This window comes from Struthio camelus, chromosome 1 (genome assembly GCF_040807025.1).
Source record: "Struthio camelus isolate bStrCam1 chromosome 1, bStrCam1.hap1, whole genome shotgun sequence".
Lineage (NCBI taxonomy): Eukaryota > Metazoa > Chordata > Aves > Struthioniformes > Struthionidae > Struthio > Struthio camelus.
Genome location: NC_090942.1, coordinates 1,234,147 through 1,254,113, shown reverse-complemented (window position 1 = coordinate 1,254,113; position 19,967 = coordinate 1,234,147). Strand labels below are relative to the sequence as shown.

The window sequence follows — 19,967 nt, the reverse complement described above, 5'->3', positions numbered from 1 at the left end:
CATGGTGGCAGGGATAAGCGGAGGTGGTGGGGGGTGGCCCGGCACGGCAGCACAGTGGCCCCACTGCCGGCTGCACGGGTGGGTGGCAGGCAGCGGGCTGCCCCCTCCTGCCACCTCCCCAGCTCCCAACCGGAGGGTCCTGGCCCTGTCCCCACACTGGGGCAGGGGACCAAGGGCCTGGTGTCCCCATGCGGGTCCAACTGCTCCTCTGAACCAACCCGGCCCCTGGGGATGTCTTGGCTGGGGCTGGGGGGCTGGGAGGGGTCCCGAGTGGCAGCCTGGAGATGTGGGGGGCAAGGAGGATGGTTGGGACAGTTTAACTGTGGCATCTGCCTGGCAAAACCCCATGGAGCACAGTGGGGCAGGGCCGTGGGGCAGGGCTGGGGACAGCACAGGGGGGTCCCTGGTGGCTGCTGGGGCTCCTGGCTCCATGTGCAGGGAGGTGACGTCCCCGCCGGGCTCAGCCCTGCCACACCAGCTGCACGGGGGACGCCAGGACATGCTCCTGCTTGGGGACAGGGTGACTCAAGGACAGCAGGTCCCTCTGGGGCCGGGGACAGGCCGCGGCCTGCTCCTGCCCCTGCAGATCAGGCAGTGCCTGGGACCAGGGGTCCTTTGCAAGGCCGGGGGGGTCTCCCTGCCCGACGTAGGGCCGGGGAGGCCAGGGAAGCCCGGGGACGGGCGGCGGGCTGGAGGAAGGGGCCGAGGGGCTGGGGCTCGGGGATTCAAGGAGGAAGAGCCCCTTCCTCCTCTTATTGAGCTGCAGGGGAGGTGAGCGTCCTGGGCTGGAGCTGCCCGGGGCAGGGACGCGGGGAGGAGAGGGAGGCTGCCGAGGAGGGACGGAGCGCCGCCGGGACTGGCCCCGGCAAAGCACGCCACTTCCCGCGCCCTGGCCGCCGAGCTGGCGCTTTCTGCTGCGGAGGCGCTGAAATCCCGCTCCTCGGCGCAGCGCTGGGTGCAGGTTTGCCTGCCCACTTCTCTCCGGCTTCCTGATGTGATTCATCCCTCGTTAGCGGCGCTGGGATTAGATGACTCTTCGCTGCTGTTATCTGCAGCCGGGTATCGGAGCTGCCAATCAAAAGGGAATCTGTTCGGGGAGGGAGCGAAAGCCAGACGTCAGCGCTGTGCAGGCACGGCGCCACGCAGCCCTGCGCGAGGCCCGCGGGCACGAACGCTGCGCCCGCACCCCTGGCTGCATGTGCACCCATGCACGCGCCCCACGCATGCACGCACACAGCTGTGTGTGCAGGCACATGCGCAGGCACCCGTGCATGTGCACGCGCATATGCACACCCATGCATGTGCACACACGCACATACGTGCACAACACAGGGTGAAGGCCCTACATGGACCCATGCTGGTGCAGGAGGAAGGGTCCCCGCATTTGCCTCCAGCTCTCTCCGTTCATTTGGGTTAACTGGGAGCAGCCGGGGAGGGGGCTGGAGGCAGTGGAGAGATGGATGCTCCTGCTCGCCTGGAGCCTGGGGAGGCGGAGGGCCCCGAGCGAGCGGCAGGGAGGAGGAGGCCGTGGGCTGGCAGTCCCAGCGTGGAGGCACTCCAGCAGCCCCCGGATGGGCTGGGGGGCTGCAGGGGGCTGCAGCCCGTCCTCAGCACCCACGATGTCCCGCTCCAGTGCAGGGCTGCCTGGGGCAGCCTCGTGCCCGGCGCCAGCTGCCTCTGAGAGCAGCGCCCATCACCGCTGCGTCCAGCACCTGCCCACCAGCTGCAGCACACAGCTGGCCTCGTGCCCGCACATCTGCCGCACCAGCTGTGCAGCACCGCCAGCGCTCAGCCCAGCGAGCCGTGTGCGGTGGCAGCTGGTGGCCACGTCCCCTCTGCTGCAGGGGAGGCAAAATCGCCGGTGCTCCAGGCTGAGCCCTTTTTGCGGTCAGAGCTGCCCGGGGTCGCTGTGTGCGGTGCATGCGTGTCCGTCCCAGGCTGGCGTGCTTGCACTGGTGCGTGCCATGGGCGCGTGTCACTGCACTGCTGTGTGTGCACGTGGCTGCTCATGGCAGCGTGCTGGGGTCACTGGCATGACGGGCCCGTGGCACCGTCACCTGCATGACCGCTGCACGCTCACCTGCATGACTATTGCACACCACCCTGCACAGCCGTTGTCCGCTCACCTGCATGACTATTGCACACCCGCCTGCAAGGCCATTGCACACTCACCTCTACAGCCATCGCACACATGCCTGTAAGGCCATCGCACACCCTCCTGCACAGCATCACACACCCTGCTGTACTGCCATTGCACAACTACCTGCATGGCCATCGCACACCCCACTGCACTGCACTGCACTGCCCGGCACTGCACGCCTGCACTGCCCAGGCCCTGTGCTCAGCTGGCCCAGGATCCGGAGGAGCCAGGCCTGGGAGGAGCACCCACCCCTCACCCAACCTGGCCCCCAACCCACACCCCAACCCCTGCCGTTTTCCCACCTTCAGGGGGTATTTGGAGCTTGTCCGGGGTGCTTGCGGCTGCCCGCACTCAGGGTGCTCGGCGGTGCCCGTGCTCCCAGGGTGTTCGTGGGGTGCTCGTGCTCCCAGGGTGCCCACCCTCAGGGTCTTTGCAGGGTGCCAGCTCAGCCCCAGGGCCGCAAACTCTGCTGGGAGCAAGCCCCAGGGCCCTGGGACGGGGTGGCCCCAGCCACCTCCGGTTTGACAGGGACCCAGCAGCCCCCGGCACGATGAGACGGGACTGAGGTGGGGGGCTCCGGTGAGCTGGGTGGGGGCCACCCCGAGGAGCAGCCCCCGCAGTTCTCGCACCCCACCCCACCTAGCTGCCTTCCCCACTGCATCCCGCAGCTCTGCTCGGGCTTTAATTAACAGCGCAGGCAATGAAGCTGGGCTCATTTCCATTTGCTATTATAATTTCAAGGTTAAGTGCCCGGGGCGGTGGGGGGAAGCAAGCAAAAGGAAAAAAAAGAAAAGAGAGAGAAAAAGCCAGAAGACACACAGCAAGCTCCAAGGGCGGATTTGCACCGCTGCCGGCCCGGCGCGCTGCACCCGTGCACCGTCCCGCCGCAGCGGGAGCCCGGGAAGCGCGGCAAGAAACCTGCGCGCCAATCGCTGGCTGCAAGGGGCATGGGGAGGGGTGGGGTTTTTTTTTTTTTTGGTTTGTTTGCAACTTGCAGCCCCGTAATGACGCTCCCTTCGGGGCAGGCCAGACCCTGCCCAGCTGCCCAGGGCTGAGGCACAGAAATCCTGAGGGACCGTGAGCAGGTCCCTTCGTGGTCCCATGGCCAGCCAGACCAGATGAGACACTGGGCACCCGGTGACCTCTGGGGACCCAGTGACCCCCCCCTGCCCCGGGACCCTCAAGCATTCCCAAGGACTCCCAGGGCCCCCCTCCCAAGGACCCTCAAGGACACCTCGAGATCCTCAGGGACCCTCAAGGGCTGCCCTGAAGATCCTGGGGATATGACCCTAAAGGCCCCCATCAGGGCCCCTCCCCCCATGGGATGACCCCAGAGACCCCCAGGGAGCCCCAGAAAACCTCCCTAGGGTCCTTCAAGGATCCTCTAGAGACCACCCCCAGATACCTCCAAGGACCACTAGGACCCATCATAAGAGCCCAAGAGACCCTTGGGGACCCCCTTCCACCCAGAGTCAGCCAAGGATAGCCAGAGTCTCCCAGAGACTCTCAAAGACCTCCAGAAAGCTTCAAAGACCCCCTAGATACCTCTTAAAGACCTCCAGAGACCTCTCCCAGAGATCCTGGTCCCATTTGCAGCCTGGTGGTGCCTTGCTGGTGCTGGGGGAGCGGGGGGACTGGTGCCCTGTCCCTGGAGCTGCAGCAGGGACAGCCCATGGGGATGGTGGGCACTGCGTGGGTCAGGACTGGGACAGGACTCTCCCTGGGGATGGACTGGAGAGTGTCATGAAGCCATGGTAATGGGCACTAGAGTGGGGGGCAATCCAGAGAAACCCCTGCTTTGAACCACCATGGTGTCCCACGACCCCCCCCTTCCCTGCTCCGTGGCCATGTTGTTGGTGCCTCCACAGGCTCTTCCTTTAATTACAATTGTTCGATGGCATTAATTATTGAAACTTACCATACAGTGCACTCCACTGTAATTATGCTCAAATTAAATTAGCATGGCCCTATAATTAGCTTGCCAGTAGCAATGTGGCTTGCAGGGACAGCTCTATACGAGGCCAGCGAACGGCACCACCCGCCCCGGGCTGCACAGGGACCTCGCCAACAGCACGCCCATAATCAAAGTAATCAAAGTAATCCACAGCGCAGCGGCTCCAGGGACGCCGCCAAGCCGGGGAGCTGCGGTGCCAGGCTTTAACCGGCTGCGTCTGCGGTGAGACGGTGCCGCGCATCCCCAGGCCGGGCACATGCGGGTCCTTCGACGGGCACCCCATGAGCACCGAGCCTGATGCTGGGGCTGGGTTGGGGCCCCCGAGCCCAGAGCCAGCTGCACCGCATGGTGCAAGCTGTGCGTGGGGTGCACCACGGCTGTGAGAGGAGCGGGGGGAGCTGAGCCCTGCCCTCACCCATGCGGCAACTTCGTGGGCTTGGGGGTGCCCGTCAGCACAGCATGGGGAGTGTCCGGCACCAGCAGCACGGTGCAGTGGGGAAGTGGGCATGGACTCCCACGATGGGGGGAGTTGACTCCCATGAGTTGGGGGTCAGAGTCAGGGCTGGGATCTGGGGTTGGGGTCATGGTTGGGAGTAGGGTCTGGGCTGGGCTATGGGGCTGGGGTCAGGGTTGGAGTCTAGGTCTAGAGTCAGGGTTGGGGTCCAGGGCTGGAGTCCAGTTTGGGATCTGGGGCTGATGGTTCAGGGTCAGCGTAGAAGTTGGGGGTTGGGGGTGGGGCAGGGGTCAGGGTGGAAGTTGAGGTTGAGTCTGGAATATCAATGTCTGGTGTCGAGGTCTGAGGTTGGGGTCTGGGTTGGAGTCGGGGTTGCGGTTGAGGTCTGGGCTGAGGTCAGGGATGGGGTCTGGTTTGGATTCAGGGTTGGAGTCCGGAGTCGAGGACTGAGGTTGAGGTCAGGGCTGGGGTCAGGTCTGGGGTTAGGGTCAGGGCTGGGGTCTGATGCTGAGGACCAGGGGCTCACGCCGTTTGCTGCCCCAGCCCTGGTATGGGGCCCTGGCAAGAGCCCATGGCAGAGGTGACAGCAAGGATGGGGTGCTGTGGGGCTGCCCCAGTGCCTGGCTCTGGACAGGGGAAGGGGTGCAGAGGAGACCCAGTGCAGCACAGCCTGGAGGGTGAGAAAAATCCCCTCCCCTCCTAGCCAAGTTCAGAGGCTTCTCCTTCCCTTGGGGACAGTGCTCGACCAGGACCCTGTGTCTGGGGTTGGGGGCAGCATGGGCAGGGGCACAGGAACACCTGAGCTGGGGGCCAGGCGGAGTTTGGGGTCGAGTTCCAGGGCTGGGACCTGGCACTGGGGTCTAGGGCTGGGACCCAGGGTGGGGACCCAGCAGTGGAGTCTGGGGCTAGGGTCTGAGGTTGGTGTGCTGGGCTAGGCTGAGAGGTTGGGACCCAGTGCTAGGGTCCAGGGCTGAGATCCAAGGTGGGGACCTGGCATTGGGGTCTACAGCTGGGGTGTAGGGTTGGGATCCAGTGCTGGGGTCCACACCTGGGGTCCAGGGTTGGGACCTGGCATCGGGATTTGGAGCTGGGATCTGCGGTTGGGACCTAGCACTGGGGTTCAGGGCTGGGGTCTGGGGTTTGGACCTGCACTGGGGTCTGGGGCTGGGGTCTGCAGTTGAGATCCGGCATTGACGTTTGGGGTTGGGACCTACAGTGGAGTCCAGCGTTGGAGTCTGGGGTTGAGAGCTGGCATTGGAGTTGGGGGTTGGGGTCTGAGGTTGAGACCCAGTGTTGGGACCTGGGGTTGGGACCTGCGTTGGGGTCTGGGGTTGAGACCTGTGTTGGGGTCTGGGGTTGAGACCTGGCATTGGAATCTGGGGTTGGCAGCTGGTGTTGGCGTCTGGGGTTGGAAGCTGGTGTTGTCATCTGGGGTTGGGACCTATGTTGGGACCTGGGGTTGGGGTCTGGGGTTGAGACCTGACATTAGAGTCTGGGGTTGGGACCCGATGTTGGGACCTGGGGTTGGGACCTGCATTGGGGTCTGGGGCTTGGACCTGGGGTTGAGACCCAGTGTTGGGACCTGGGGTTGGGAGCTATGTTGGGGTCTGGGGTTGGGGTCTGGGGTTGAGACCCAGTGTTGGGACCTGGGGTTGGGACCTGCATTGCGGTCTGGGGCTGGGACCTGGGGTTGGGACCTGGTGTTGGGACCTGTGTTGGAGTCTGAGGTTGGGATCTGGGGCTGCAGGAGGGGCTCGGACTCTGCCAAAAGAGGCCTCGGGGGCCGTCCCCCTTCCCCCCCGCCCCAGGCATCCCCCGGGGACCTCAGTCCTGAGACGTCCCTCTGCAAGGCTCGCGGGCCGGGAGCCGCGGGCGCCGTGCCGAGGGGACCCCAGCCGCCGCCTCCTCCCGGCGCCGCGGCAGGCAGAGGCTCAGCCCGACGCTTGACTACTTTTATTGGGCCTCCAAAGCTTTAAATACAGGCCAGGGCGGCCGCGCCGCTGGCTGCGGGAAGGACAGGCGAGGGCGGATGGAGCTGTCAGTCGGACGAAGGCGGGAGCAAGGGGGCCGGGACCCCCGTCCCCGGCACCCGCGGGGGCACGGAGCCGCCCGCCCCCCTCGCCGCCCTCCAAGCTGAGCCGAGCCGAGGGGCCGGGGCTGCGGCATCCTCGAAGGCACCGGGAGCCGGGCTGCCCCCAGCCCCCGGCAGGGCCCGGGGACGGGGACAGGGGCGCGAGGGAGGGGGGGAAAGACGTTAGTGTGGTGGCGGTGGGTGGGGACGGCCGGGCCCCGAAGCATCCCTTAGCGGCTGTAACCGAACTCGTCTGCATCGTCCGCGCGGAAGTCGCCGTAGCGCCACAGGTTCAGCTGCAAGAAAGGACACGTGATTTGGGGGGGGGGGGCTGCATCCAGCATCACCCCTGGAGGTGGGGGGGGGCTGCATCCAGCATCGCCCCTGGAGGTGGGGGGGGCTGCATCCAGCATCGCTCCCACAGATGGGGGGCTGCATCCAGCATCGCCCCTGCAGATGGGGGGGGGCTGCATCCAGCATTGCCCCTGGAGGTGGGGGGGGGCTGCATCCAGCATCACCCCTGGAGGTGGGGGGGGCTGCATCCAGCATCATCCCCAGAGACGGGGGGGGGGCCTGCATCCAGCATCACCCCTGGAGGTGGGGGGGGGCTGCATCCAGCATTGCCTCTGGAGGTGGGGGGGGGCCCGCATCCAGCATCACCCCTGGAGGTGGGGGGGGGCTGCATCCAGCATCGCCCCTGGAGGTGGGGGGGCTGCATCCAGCATCGCTCCCACAGATGGGGGGCTGCATCCAGCATCACCCCTGGAGATGGGGGGGGGCTGCATCCAGCATTGCCCCTGGAGGTGGAGGGGGGCATCCAGCATCGCCCCTGGAGGTGGGGGGGGGCTGCATCCAGCATCGCCCCTGGAGGTGGGGGGAGGCTGCATCCAGCATCGCCCCTGGAGGTGGGGGGGGGCATCCAGCATCGCCCCTGGAGGTGGGGGGGGCTGCATCCAGCATCGCTCCCACAGATGGGGGGCTGCATCCAGCATCGCCCCTGCAGATGGGGGGGGGCTGCATCCAGCATTGCCCCTGGAGGTGGGGGGGGGCTGCATCCAGCATCACCCCTGGAGGTGGGGGGGGCTGCATCCAGCATCATCCCCAGAGACGGGGGGGGGCCTGCATCCAGCATCACCCCTGGAGGTGGGGGGGGGCTGCATCCAGCATTGCCCCTGGAGGTGGGGGGGGGCCCGCATCCAGCATCACCCCTGGAGGTGGGGGGGGGCTGCATCCAGCATCGCCCCTGGAGGTGGGGGGGCTGCATCCAGCATCGCTCCCACAGATGGGGGGCTGCATCCAGCATCACCCCTGGAGATGGGGGGGGGCTGCATCCAGCATTGCCCCTGGAGGTGGGGGGCTGCATCCAGCATCGCTCCCACAGATGGGGGGCTGCATCCAGCATCACCCCTGGAGATGGGGGGGGGCTGCATCCAGCATTGCCCCTGGAGGTGGGGGGCTGCATCCAGCATCGCTCCCACAGATGGGGGGCTGCATCCAGCATTGCCCCTGGAGATGGGGGGGGGCTGCATCCAGCATTGCCCCTGGAGGTGGGGGGCTGCATCCAGCATCGCTCCCACAGATGGGGGGCTGCATCCAGCATCGCCCCTGGAGTCAGAGGGCCCCCACTCCCCCTTCCTGCCCCTTCTCCCACCCAAGCCCCCCAGCACCTCTGCAGCCCTCCCTGCGCCCCAGCCCGGGGAAGCCGGACTCACCCTGGCGCTCTTCGCCGTCTCCTGGGCGTTCAGGTACTCGGTGATCTGCAGGGGCACCGGCCGTCAGGGCGACCCTGCCCCACTTCCCTGCCCTCCTGGGGGCCGCGGGGGGAGGCAGGGGCGCCCCGGCCGGCCGGCGGTGGGGATCGAACCGCGGCACGGCAGCGGGGGCGGGAGGGGGGGTCTCCGAGGGATGCCAGCTCCCAGGGGAACAGGGGACCATGCCTTAAACGCACCTCGGGGTGTGTGGGGGGGTCCTTCTCTAGGGAAGGGACATGCAAGGCAGGCGTCCGGGCCCCGGGTGGGGGGACACGTCCTCCCCTTTCCCCGAGCCCCCGGGCAGCAGCAGCAGCCGCCGAGCTGCGAGCGACGCGGCACCGATCGACCGGGGATCGATCACCCTCCCCGGTGGGCTGCGGCGGCTGCTCTCGCGCCGCGCTGGCTCCCCCCACCCCAAAAACGTCCACGGGAAAGAGGGGGCGACGAGGGCCCCCCCCCCCCGGCTGGCGCGGCGGCACCTACCACTTTCTGGAACTGCTTCTCCTTGCGCACCTCCACCATGACCAGCCCCTCCTTGACCAGCCCCAGCCCCACGTCGCTCTTGGAGTCGGCGAACTGCAGGGTGACGTGGGGGCAGCCGGGCCCCAGGTGCTCCACGTTGAGCAGGCACTGGGTGTTCTGGATGTCCCGCACCACGCTGTCCACCGCGTCCGCCCGCGCCTCGTCCTGCCGGCACAGGCACGGCTCGGCCGCCGCTCGCCGACGCCCCCCCCCAAGTCCCCCCACCTCCCCCCGCCTCGGTCCCCACTTACGTCTTGGGGCACCTGGATGAAGGCGAACTTGTACTCGGTGGCCTGGGCGGGCAGGATGCGGGTGCTGAAGGCGGGGGGCAGAGCGCCCAGGCGCGTGGAGGGCAGCGTCTCCTTCTGCGGGGGCAGAGAGGGGCGGTGGGGGGCACCACAGGACGCCGGGGCCCGCGGCCGTCCCTCCCCGCACGGCCACGAGCCCCCCGGGGAGCTGTGCAGGACAGCAGGGGCAGGGGGACGCGTCGCGGGCAGGCAGCGTGGCCGTGCCGGGCGGCGGTGACGTGGGGACATGTCCCAAGCAGGTGGCGTGGCCATGCCCGGGTGGTGGTGACACGTGGACACGTCCCGAGCAGGTGGCGTGGCCATGCCCGGGTGGTGGTGACACGTGGACACGTCCCGAGCAGGTGGCATGGCCGTGCTCAGGCAGTGGTGGCATGAGGACATGTCACAGGCAGGTGGTGTAGCCGTGCCCGGGTGGTGGTGACACGGGGACACATCCTGAGCAGGTGGCATGGCCGTGCTCAGGCAGTGGTGGCATGAGGACATGTCACAGGCAGGTGGTGTAGCCATGCCCGGGTGGTGGTGACATGGGGACACGTCTTGAGCAGGTGGCATGACCGTGCCCAGGTGGCAGTGACATGGGGATGTGTCCTGAGCAGGTGGCATGGCCGTGCTCAGGCAGTGGTGGCATGAGGACATGTCACAGGCAGGTGGCACGGCCGTGCCTGGGTGGCAGTGACAGGGGACGCGTCCGGCTGCTGCAGGTGTGCCGCAGCCCCCCTCTCGCGGCCGCGGCCCCGCACTCACGTTGCCGTAGTCGATGTAGAAGATGTGCACCTTGGCTGGCGACTCCACCTTCTCCACCCGGGCCCGGTACCTGGCAGCGGGACGGGGGGGTGAGCGCTGGCCCCGCACGGCCCCCGGTGGCCCCCCGCCTCCGGCGTGGCCCAAGCGGCCCCGAATCCCCCCACATCACTGGAGCGGGCACCCCGCTGCCGCAGGGCTGCAGCTCCTTCCCCAGAGCCCCGTGACCTCGGGGCTGGGGCGCGAGCGGTGCTGCAGCCTTGGCACAGCACAGCGTGGCATGGCATGGCATGGCATAGCATGGCATAGCACAGCATAGCACAGCATGGCATGGCATGGCACAGCATGGTTTGGCACAGCATGGCAAGGCACAGCACAGCATGGCATGGCATGGCACAGCATGGCACGGCATGGCATGGCACAGTACAGCACGGCATGGCTCGGCATGGCATGGCACAGTACAGCATGGCATGGCATGGCACAGCACAGCATGGCATAGCATGGCATCGCACAGCCTGGCATGGCATGGCATGGCATGGCACGACATGGCATGGCATGGCACAGCACGGCACGGCATGGCATGGCACAGTACAGCATGGCATGGCATGGCACAGCACAGCATGGCATAGCATGGCATCGCACAGCCTGGCATGGCATGGCATGGCATGGCACGACATGGCATGGCATGGCACAGCACGGCACGGCATGGCATGGCACAGTACAGCATGGCATGGCATGGCATGGCACAGCATGGCATAGCATGGCATGGCACAGTACGGCACGGCATGGCATGGCACAGTACAGCACAGCATGGCATGGCATAGCATGGCATGGCGTGGCATGGCACAGTACAGCATGGCATGGCATGACACGGCACGGCACGGCACGGCACAGTACGGCATGGCATGGCATGGCACAGTACAGCACAGCACGGCATGGCATAGCACGGCATGGCATGGCATGGCACAATACAGCATGGCACAGCATGGCATAGCACAGCATAGTACAGCATGGCACGGCACGGCACAGCACGGCACGGCATGGCACGGCACAGCATGGCACGGCACAGCACGGCATGGCACGGCACGGCACGGCACGGCATGGCACGGCCCGGCCCGGCCGGCGGGCGCGCGCTTCCCGGCTCACCATTCTCCGTCCACGAACTTGGCGATGCAGTAGTCGCCGCGGCGCGGCACGTACGAGCCCTCCACCGGCGGGTGGCTGGCGATCTCGCCCCGCATGTTCTCCATCAGCTTCTCCAGCTGGGCACCTGCAAAACGCCCCGCGGCGGGTTGGCTGGGCCCCGGCCCCGGCCCTGCCTGCCGGGAAGGGCGACCCGGCGGCGCCGCGGAGCCGGGCGCCCGGCCGGGGCTGCAGCGGGCACCCGCTTCTCCCGGGGGCGCATCCTGCCCACCAGCAGCCCGCGCGGCCTGGGGCCGGCGGCACGCGGTGCCGCAGCCCCATCAATATTGCAGAGGGGCGTTAATAATTAAACGGGCGGCGCTGCGTTCCCGCGCGCCCGCGGCCGGCTGCCCCGGGCCGGGCTCTTGGGGAGCCGCAGGCTCTCCGGGCGGGATCCCGCACGGGCACCGCCGTGCCGGGGGGTGCGGACGGGGCTGGCACGTCCCCGTCGTGCCCCATGGCATCCCCGGGGCACGCGCCAGCGGGTGAGTCTGCATTTGCACAAGCTCGCTCCCTCCCTGCCAGCCCGTTGGCTCGCCGGGAGCACCGGGCGCCCGCTCTGCGCCGGACCCCGCTGGCGCCCCGTGGCTCGGCCCCGCTGCAGGGGACAAGCCCCGTGCGGAGGGCTGCGCGCGCCGGCGACGAGCGCCCCTGCCCCTTACCCGTCTCCACGTCCTGCACGTAGAAGTGCAGGTCATCCGTGATCTCCGTGACGAAGACGGGCTTGTAGTTGGCCGTGCGCTCCTTCTCCTCCAGCACCGGCACCACCTCCTCCACCGGGGTCTCCTCGTAGTGGGACCAGACCTGCGCGGCGGCGGAGGCGCTGCCTGGGGGGCCGCACGAGCTGCCCCCGGCCCCTGCAGGGCGCCGGGCACGGGCGTCCCGCGCCGTTCGGGGCAGCCGGCACGGGACAGCCGGCGCTCGCGGTCCCCGCTGCACCCCGGCAGAGCCCGGCCTGGGGCGCCGCGGTGCAGCGAAGTGCGTCGGGGCTCAGCGCGCCCCGTCTCTCACCTTCTCCTTCTTCTGCTTGGCGGCTTCCTCGGCGGAGAGCAGGGACTTGTAGTAGGGACTGCGCTCGGCGGTGAAGTGCACCTTGGAGAGGGCGTGCTCCACCAGGGCCACCGAGAGGTTGACGCCCTCGATGTGCAGCCAGCCGATGAAGTTCCCGGCTTTGTCCATGCTCTCCACTTCCACCTCCACCTGCGGGCGCCGGACGGCAGAGCCCTCAGCCCGGCTCAGCGCCCTGCGGGGCAGGAACCGGCCCGAGACCCATCGCCGCCTCCAGCACCGGGTCCCAGCACCCTTGCGGCCGGCTATGGACCAGGTTTACGCCGACCGCCCCCACCCCGCTGCTGCCCAGGCAAACCCCTCTATTAATTTAGACCGCTTCGAGCTCGACTAAGCAGTAAATCGGTGGCTGAACAGGAAGGGAGTCGACCCGGCTGCTGGACACGGGCCGGAGCAGCCGATGCAGGAGCAGGGCCCCGTTGGGCGTGCGGCGGGCACCCGTCTCCTGTCCCTGCTGCCCTGCTCACCCGCAGCGGCGCTCGCTGGCACCAGGTGCCTTTGGCGCCAGGCCACACGCGCTCCCCCGGTGCCTGGCGAAGAGATGCCCGTGCCCGGTGATCCTGGGCTGGCACCCAGCTCTGCTCCCTGGGCACCCAGCTCTGCTCCCTGGCACCCAGCTCTGCTCCCTGGCACCCGGCTCTGCTCCCTGGGCACCCGGCTCTATTCCCTGGGCACCCAGCTCTGCTCCCTGGCACCCAGCTCTGCTCCCTGGGCACCCAGCTCTGCTTCCTGGCACCCAGCTCTGCTCCCTGGGCACCCGGCTCTACTCCCTGGGCACCTGGCTCTGCTCCCTGGGCACCCAGCTCTGCTCCCTGGGCACTCAGCTCTACTCCCTGGGCACTCAACTCTGTCCCCTGTGCACCCAGCTCTGCTCCCTGGCACCCAGCTCTGCTCCCTGGGCACCCAGCTCTGCTCCCTGGGCACTCAACTCTGTCCCCTGTGCACCCAGCTCTGCTCCCTGGCACCCAGCTCTGCTCCCTGGGCACTCAACTCTGTCCCCTGTGCACCCAGCTCTGCTCCCTGGCACCCAGCTCTGCTCCCTGGGCATCCAGCTCTGCTTCCTGCCACCTGGGGACCCCACAGCCCCCCTCAGCAGGCACGACTCTGCCTGGAGGAGCTGAGGACCTGAGTCCCAGCAACGGCCAGGGAAGAGAGCTGGCATGGGGTGAGAGGAGGAGGATGCAAGGGGCAAGGGCCGGGTGCAAGGCTGCACGGGGCGAGAGGAGGAGGATGCAAGGGGCAAGGGCCGGGTGCAAGGCTGCACGGGGCGAGAGGAGGAGGATGCAAGGGGCAAGGGCCGGGTGCAAGGCTGCACGGGGCGAGAGGAGGAGGATGCAAGGGGCAAGGGCCGGGTGCAAGGCTGCACGGGGCGAGAGGAGGAGGATGCAAGGGGCAAGGGCCGGGTGCAAGGGGCAATAGCATGGGTAGCCCTTCCCTGAGCGCCGCGCAGGACCAGCGCCTGTGGCAGGCTGAGGCACTTTCCGCATGTTTGGAGCCGACGGCACGTCTCGCTCTCAGCTCCTGGCAGCTCCCAGCCTCGCTGTTTTTTTATTTGTTTTTATACATATAAATAGCCCCCCCGCCATGGCTTTTGGAAGCCGGGCGCTCCGAGGCGTGCGGGGTGTGCAGGCAGCAGGCACGCGGGCCGGGAACAGATGGTGCCTCTCGCGCTCTGGACGGGGCTGGCGCGCTGACGTGCGCCGGCGGCGCTTGCAGGAAATCGTTTAAAAGCAGCAAATTGCTGCTTGCAGGTGCCCCCTGCCAGGGCGCAGGGCGTCGCGGGGCCGGGCGCCCGCTGCCTTTCACAGAGGGGCTGCGGGAGCCGGCTGCGGGCGTTACGCCGCGTGGCCTCCAGGCGGGTGCCGGCGGCTGTCGGCGGGACACGGCTCGATGGGCGCTCTGGACACCTCCCTTTCCAGCTGGCCGCTCAACCCTTATTGCAAGGCGGAGCGCTGCTGCAGCGGGGAGCTTAGTCCAAGCCTCCCTGCAGCCAGCAGAGATTTGCCGGGTCGCGTTCCCGGCCCCGGCGTCAAGCAGGGAGGGAGATGCCCGGCCGAGGGCAGGAGCTGCTGGGACCGGCGGCGGCGCTTGGGCGATGCGCGAGTCCAGCCCACGCAGGGGTAGGAGCGCTGCGGAGCACCCTCGACCCTGTGCCAGGCGCTGGTGACACAGATGGGCTGCGACCCGGGTGGCAGGATCCCGCGGACCCCCCCTCCCCTGCCTGGGCCAGGTCTGAACCGGGCACCACGCAGGCGCGGGGTGGAGGCCGGCTCCCAGGGCGCCCGGGGCAAGCGAGCTCGGGCCTTGCCCTGCACACGGCAGCGCGGCTGCAAAAGGGCTGTCGGCGCCCGCCGTGGCGCGAGCACGCTGGCCGCTGCTGGGTGAGCACGCTGGCCTCCACGGTGCAAGCACCCGGGCCTCCACGCGCGAGCACGCTGGCCCCTGCTGGGTGAGCACGCTGGCCTCCACGGTGCAAGCACAGGGGTCTCTGCAGCACAAGACATGGACGTGCACCGTGGGCCTCCGCAGGGCGAACTGGCCGGCCTCCCCAGCGTGAGCGTGCGGGCCAGCGCAGTGCGAGCACATGCATCGCTGCCGCACAAGCGTGCTGACCCAGCACGCCGGCCTCTGCAGCGGGAGCACACTGGCCGCTGCGGTGTGAACACATGGGCCTCCGCAGTGCAAGCACGCAGGTCTTTGCACACGTACGCCAGCCCCGTGGCGCGAGCGTGCAGATCTTTGCACAAGCGCGCCAGCCTCCGTTGTGCACGTACGCCAGCCCTGTGGCGCGAGCGCGCTGGCAGCGAGCTGCCCGCGCTGCCACCAGCAGCAGGCGAGCCGGGGCCGAGCCCGGTGGCTGCCGCGCACGTGGCCTTGCAGGGACGCGCGGGGCAGGGCAGGGCACCGAAGCGGAGGCTCCGGGGAGGGAGGTGACAAACCCAGGGCGGCGCGCAAGGTTCGCCTGCAAAGCGAAGCGCAGGCGAGCGCGGGCCACGTGCGCCGCCCGCCTCCACGCCGCTCGGGCAGGCGCCCGCCGGCTGCGGTACGTACAGCCGGGAAACGCCAGCCGGGCAGGGCAGCGCTGCTGCGGGAGCTCGGGCGGCCCCGCTCGGGGGTCCCGGCTGGCGCGCTCCTGCCCGGCAGCACGAGGCGAGGATCGCAGCAGCGGGCGCGCAGCCGCTGCCTGCCGAGCAGAGGGACACCTCCGAGACACCTCCCGAGTCCCCCGCCGCACCGAGCCTGGGAGAGCAGGGGAACCAGCGCCTGCAGAGCGGCGCGACCGCAGCAGAGGGAGCAGAGCGGCACGTGCCAGCCAGGCGGGCGAGCGGGAGCGCGCAGGCCTGCGAGAGCCATCCTAGCCAGGGCGCAAAGCAGAGCACATAGCGCACGGTGCGCGAACCCGTGCGAGCAAGCCAGTGCATGCAAACCAGTTTGTGCAAACCAGTGAGAGCAAACCAGTATGTGCAAACCAGTGAGAGCAAACCAGTTTGTGCAAACCAGTGAGAGCAAACCAGTATGTGCAAACCAGTGAGAGCAAACCAGTGTGTGCAAACCAGTGAGAGCAAACCAGTGTGTGCAGACCAGTGAGAGCAAACCAGTGTGTGCAAACCAGTGAGAGCAAAACAGTGTGTGCAAAACAGTACATGCAAACCAGTGAGAGCAAACCAGTGTGTGCAGACCAGTGAGAGCAAGGCAGTGTGTGCAGACCAGTGAGAGCAAGCCAGTGCAAGCAGCCCAGTGAGAGCGGTCCAGTGGAAGCAAACCAGAGCGCACAAACCTGTGAGAGCCAACCAAAGGGTGTGCAAACCAGTGTGCGAACCAGCACGCACAGACCAGTGAGAGCAAACCAGTGCGTGCAACTCAGAGCACCCACACCGGTGCATGCAAACCAGCGAGAGCAAAACAGTTCGTGCAAACTAGAGCACCCAAACCAGCCCGTGCAAACCAGCGCACACAGACCAGTGCCTGCAAACCGGCTGCCTCTGGCACCCTGAAACAAGAATCCCAGTGCCTGGCCCAGGTCCCCGGCCTGGCCGTGACGGCAGGGTGACAGCACCCCTGCAGGGTGCTGCGGGGCTGCTCCCGGCCACCTCTCCCCGCAGAGCCACCAGCAAGGGGCAGGGGTCGGTCCCCGCAGAGCCCGGCCACCGTCACCACGCGTTTTGCTCTCATTAGGAGTGCGCGAAAGTCACACAGCACGCGCCGCCGCTGGAAAAGCCCCTAATGCAGCGAGGCGCATCGCATTAATGTATTAGCAGGAGAAAATTGCCCAGGCGCCAGCCTCTTATTGACTCTCCTCTGCTATTAGCGTTAATACAATATCATTAATAATGCATCGCAGCGGGTGGTGGCGGGTGGCCGGCGCGGCTTCGGGGACACGGGCGCCAGGCGGGGACGGCGGGGGCACCGCACGCGGAGCACCGCACCGACGCGGGCAGGCGACCGCGCTGCTTTGAGCGCCGTCCTTTTACGCCCGGCGGCTTGGCAGCGAGGCGAAGAACAGCGCGTTTTAATCCCGGCTTTGTGAAGATTGACGGCGGCGCTCCACACGCCCGGAGAGGCTTTCGGCAGTCGCCCTCCCACCCTCGGCGGGCCGGGCCCCGGACGCCCGGGTCCCCTCCCACCCTGCTGGGTGCAGCCAGCCCCAGGGGCTGGGAAAGGCGGCCTGGGGCCACCTGCCCTGGGCATGCAGGGCTGCCTCTGGCCCGTGCAGTGCCGAACCCTCCCCGTGCAGCGCTAAGCCCTCTGTGGGCAGTGCTAACCCCTCTATGCATGGTGCTAACCCTTCTGTGTGCAGTGCTAACCCCCACCCCATGCAGTGATAACCCTACCCCATGCAGTGCAACCTTTCTGTGTGCAGTGCTAACCTCTACCCCCCTGCAGTGTACCTCTTCTGGATGCAGTGCTAACTGCTACCCCATGCAGTGCCAACCCCCACCCCATACAGTGTTGACCCCTCCATGCGTGGTGCTAACCCTACCCCACGCAGTGCAACCCCTCTGTGTGCAGTGCTAACCCCCACCTGATGCAGTGCTGACCCCTCTGTGTGCAGTGCTAACCCCTACCCAAGCCGTGCCACCCCTCACCCTGTGCACTGCTGACTCCTGCCCCTGCCAGCCCCCACTCGGTGTTCTGCTAACACCCTCCATACGTGGTGTTAACACCCCCCCCCCCCAACAGTGCTAACTGCCTCTGTGCCGGGCGCTAACCCCCACCCTACGCAGTGCTAAACCCTGCACTGTGAGGTGTCAACCCTCTTCTCATGGGCTGCTAACCCTCACTCATGCAGTGCTACCCCCTGCCCCATGTGTGGTGCTAACCCCCTCCCTACGGGGTGCTAACCCCCCCCATGCAGTGCTAACCCCCTCCCTACAGGGTGCTAACCTCCACCCATGCAGTGCTAACCCCTTCCATGTGCAGTGCTAACCCCCATGCATGCTAACTCCCATGCAGAGCTAACTCCCTGCAGTGCTAAACCCCAATGCAGCGCTACCCTCGCATGTGCAGTGTTCCCCATGCATGCAAACCCCAATGCAGTGCTAACCCCCGTGTGTGCAGTGCTAATGTCCACGCAGTGTTAACCCCCTACACGTGCAGTGCTAACCCCCATGCAGTGCTAACCTCCCACGTGTGCAGTGTTAGCCCCCAACATGTGCAGTGCTAACCCCAGTGCAGTGCTACCCCTCTGCGTGTGCAGTGCTACCCCCCATATGCAGAGTTAGCCCCACGGGAGCCTACCAGGGCTCGCCCAGGTCCGGGGACACGGCGGGTGGCACCCAGCACCCTCCGTCCTGCCCCGCGGGCAGCGCGGCCGCCCCAGGAGGCCTCCGAGCCGCCACCGCCGCGGGATTTATCGCTGCACAGCGGAGGAAATTCAGAGCCGCTAACGGCGGCACGGGGCGAGGGACCAGGCAGGTAGCCATCCTCTCGGAGAAACCAGGCGCCGCACGCACCCTTCTTAATAACTACAGGTTTAAAAAAGCATCGATCCCCCCCGCCACCCGCCCCGGCCGGGGATGCTGTTCGTGGGTCGCTGCTCGCCTCCGCCAGCCTGGCGGCCAGCGGCCTCGGCGCTGCCCAGTGCCCGCCCAGTGTCCCCCGGGGCCATCCCAGTGCCATCCCAGTGCCCCGTCTGCTTCCAGTGCGCACAGTGCCACCCCAGTACCCCAGCACTCTCCCAGTGCCCCCAGTGCTCTCCCTGCACCTCCTAGGACCCCAGTCTGCCCCCAGTGCTCTCCCAGTGCCCTGGTGATCTCCCAGCACTCTCCCAGTGCCCCCAACACCCCCAGTGCTCTCCCAGTGTCCTCAGTGTGCTCCCAGTACCCCCAGCACTCTTCCAGTACCCCCAGCACTCTTCCAGTACCCCCAGTGCTCTCCCAGTGCCCCCAAGCGCTCTCCCAACGTACTCCCAGTACCCCCAGCATGCTCCCAGTACCCCCAGCACTCTTCCAGTACCCCCAGTGCTCTCCCAGTGTCCTCAGTGTGCTCCCAGTACCCCCAGCACTCTTCCAGTACCCCCAGCACTCATCCAGTACCCCCAGTGCTCTCCCAGTGCCCCCAAGCGCTCTCCCAACGTACTCCCAGTACCCCCAGCATGCTCCCAGTACCCCCAGCACTCTTCCAGTACCCCCAGTGCTCTCCCAGTGTCCTCAGTGTGCTCCCAGTACCCCCAGCACTCTTCCAGTACCCCCAGCACTCATCCAGTACCCCCAGTGCTCTCCCAGTGCCCCCAAGCGCTCTCCCAACGTACTCCCAGTACCCCCAGCATGCTCCCAGTACCCCCAGCACTCTTCCAGTACCCCCAGTGCTCTCCCAGTGTCCTCAGTGTGCTCCCAGTACCCCCAGCACTCTTCCAGTACCCCCAGTGCTCTCCCAGTGTCCTCAGTGTGCTCCCAGTGCCCCCAAGCGCTCTCCCAACGTACTCCCAGTACCCCCAACATGCTCCCAGTGTCCCCAGTGCTCTCCGGCATGGAGTGGCTGGCTGGGGCCAGTCCTGGGGCCGGGGTCCCTGCTGCCAGCCCGGCCGCGGCGAAGCTGAAGCCCCTCGGGGCACGCGGTGGCGGTGGCATGGGTGGCGCGGGTGACACGGCTGGCATGCATGGCCCCGGTGCTCAGGCATGCCAAAAGTGACCGGGTGAAGGAGCGAAACGTTTGCTACCGTCACTTCCCGGCGAGCCGGGTCCTCGGGGCCCGAAACACAGCCGGGAGCACCCTCCCCCCCCCCCCAACCCCCGAACTGTTCCCATCACCTTTCTGCTGGGAAAACGCTACTTCAGTGCAGGCACGACGCCCGGGCAGATGGGCTGCAGGCGCAGCGGCACCCGCCGTCCGGGGCCGGGGAGCCCGGCTGGACCCGCGCCCCCGCCGCCCTCCGGCTGTGATTTACGGCGGGAGGCAGAGCCAGCCCGGCCCCGGGGCCCCGCTGCTGCTGCCGCTGCCGCTGCCGCTGCCGCTGCTGCGAGCGCAGCCCTTTATTTATAGCCTGCGCTCCCCGGGGTGCAGCTCCCGTCGGCAGATCGCGCGCGACCCTCACCCGCTCCTCGAAGGCGGCCCTGGCCGGCCCGCCACCGGTTTGCCGCGTCTGCCGCCGGCCGGCCGAGCTCGGTCCGGGCCTGCAAAAGCATCGCCCCTGCCCGACGCGCCCGTCCCTGGCGCCCGCGCCGAGCGCCCTTCACCCACACATGCGTTTCCCTTTGCCGTTTACCCCGGAAAACCGGCCCCGGAGGGAGAGCCCTGCAGCCCGGGCGGCTTTGCAAATCACGGCTCCTTGCCGAT

At 67.6% G+C, this 19,967-nt stretch overlaps 1 protein-coding gene across 1 annotated transcript in view; it reads right to left on the bottom strand.

The window, feature by feature from the left end:
• Positions 1-6,486: 6,486 nt before the first annotated feature.
• SND1 (staphylococcal nuclease and tudor domain containing 1) overlaps positions 6,487-19,967 on the bottom strand; it is a 144,548-nt gene continuing 131,067 nt past the window's right edge. The window contains exons 17-24 of the mRNA XM_068942523.1: positions 12,135-12,323; positions 11,786-11,927; positions 11,088-11,211; positions 9,945-10,014; positions 9,144-9,257; positions 8,854-9,057; positions 8,332-8,376; positions 6,487-6,915 (exon numbers count right to left, since the gene is read on the bottom strand). Of these exons, the coding sequence (XP_068798624.1) occupies positions 6,850-6,915; positions 8,332-8,376; positions 8,854-9,057; positions 9,144-9,257; positions 9,945-10,014; positions 11,088-11,211; positions 11,786-11,927; positions 12,135-12,323 (954 nt within the window). The 3' untranslated portion in view covers positions 6,487-6,849. The remainder of the gene's footprint in view (positions 6,916-8,331; positions 8,377-8,853; positions 9,058-9,143; positions 9,258-9,944; positions 10,015-11,087; positions 11,212-11,785; positions 11,928-12,134; positions 12,324-19,967) is intronic.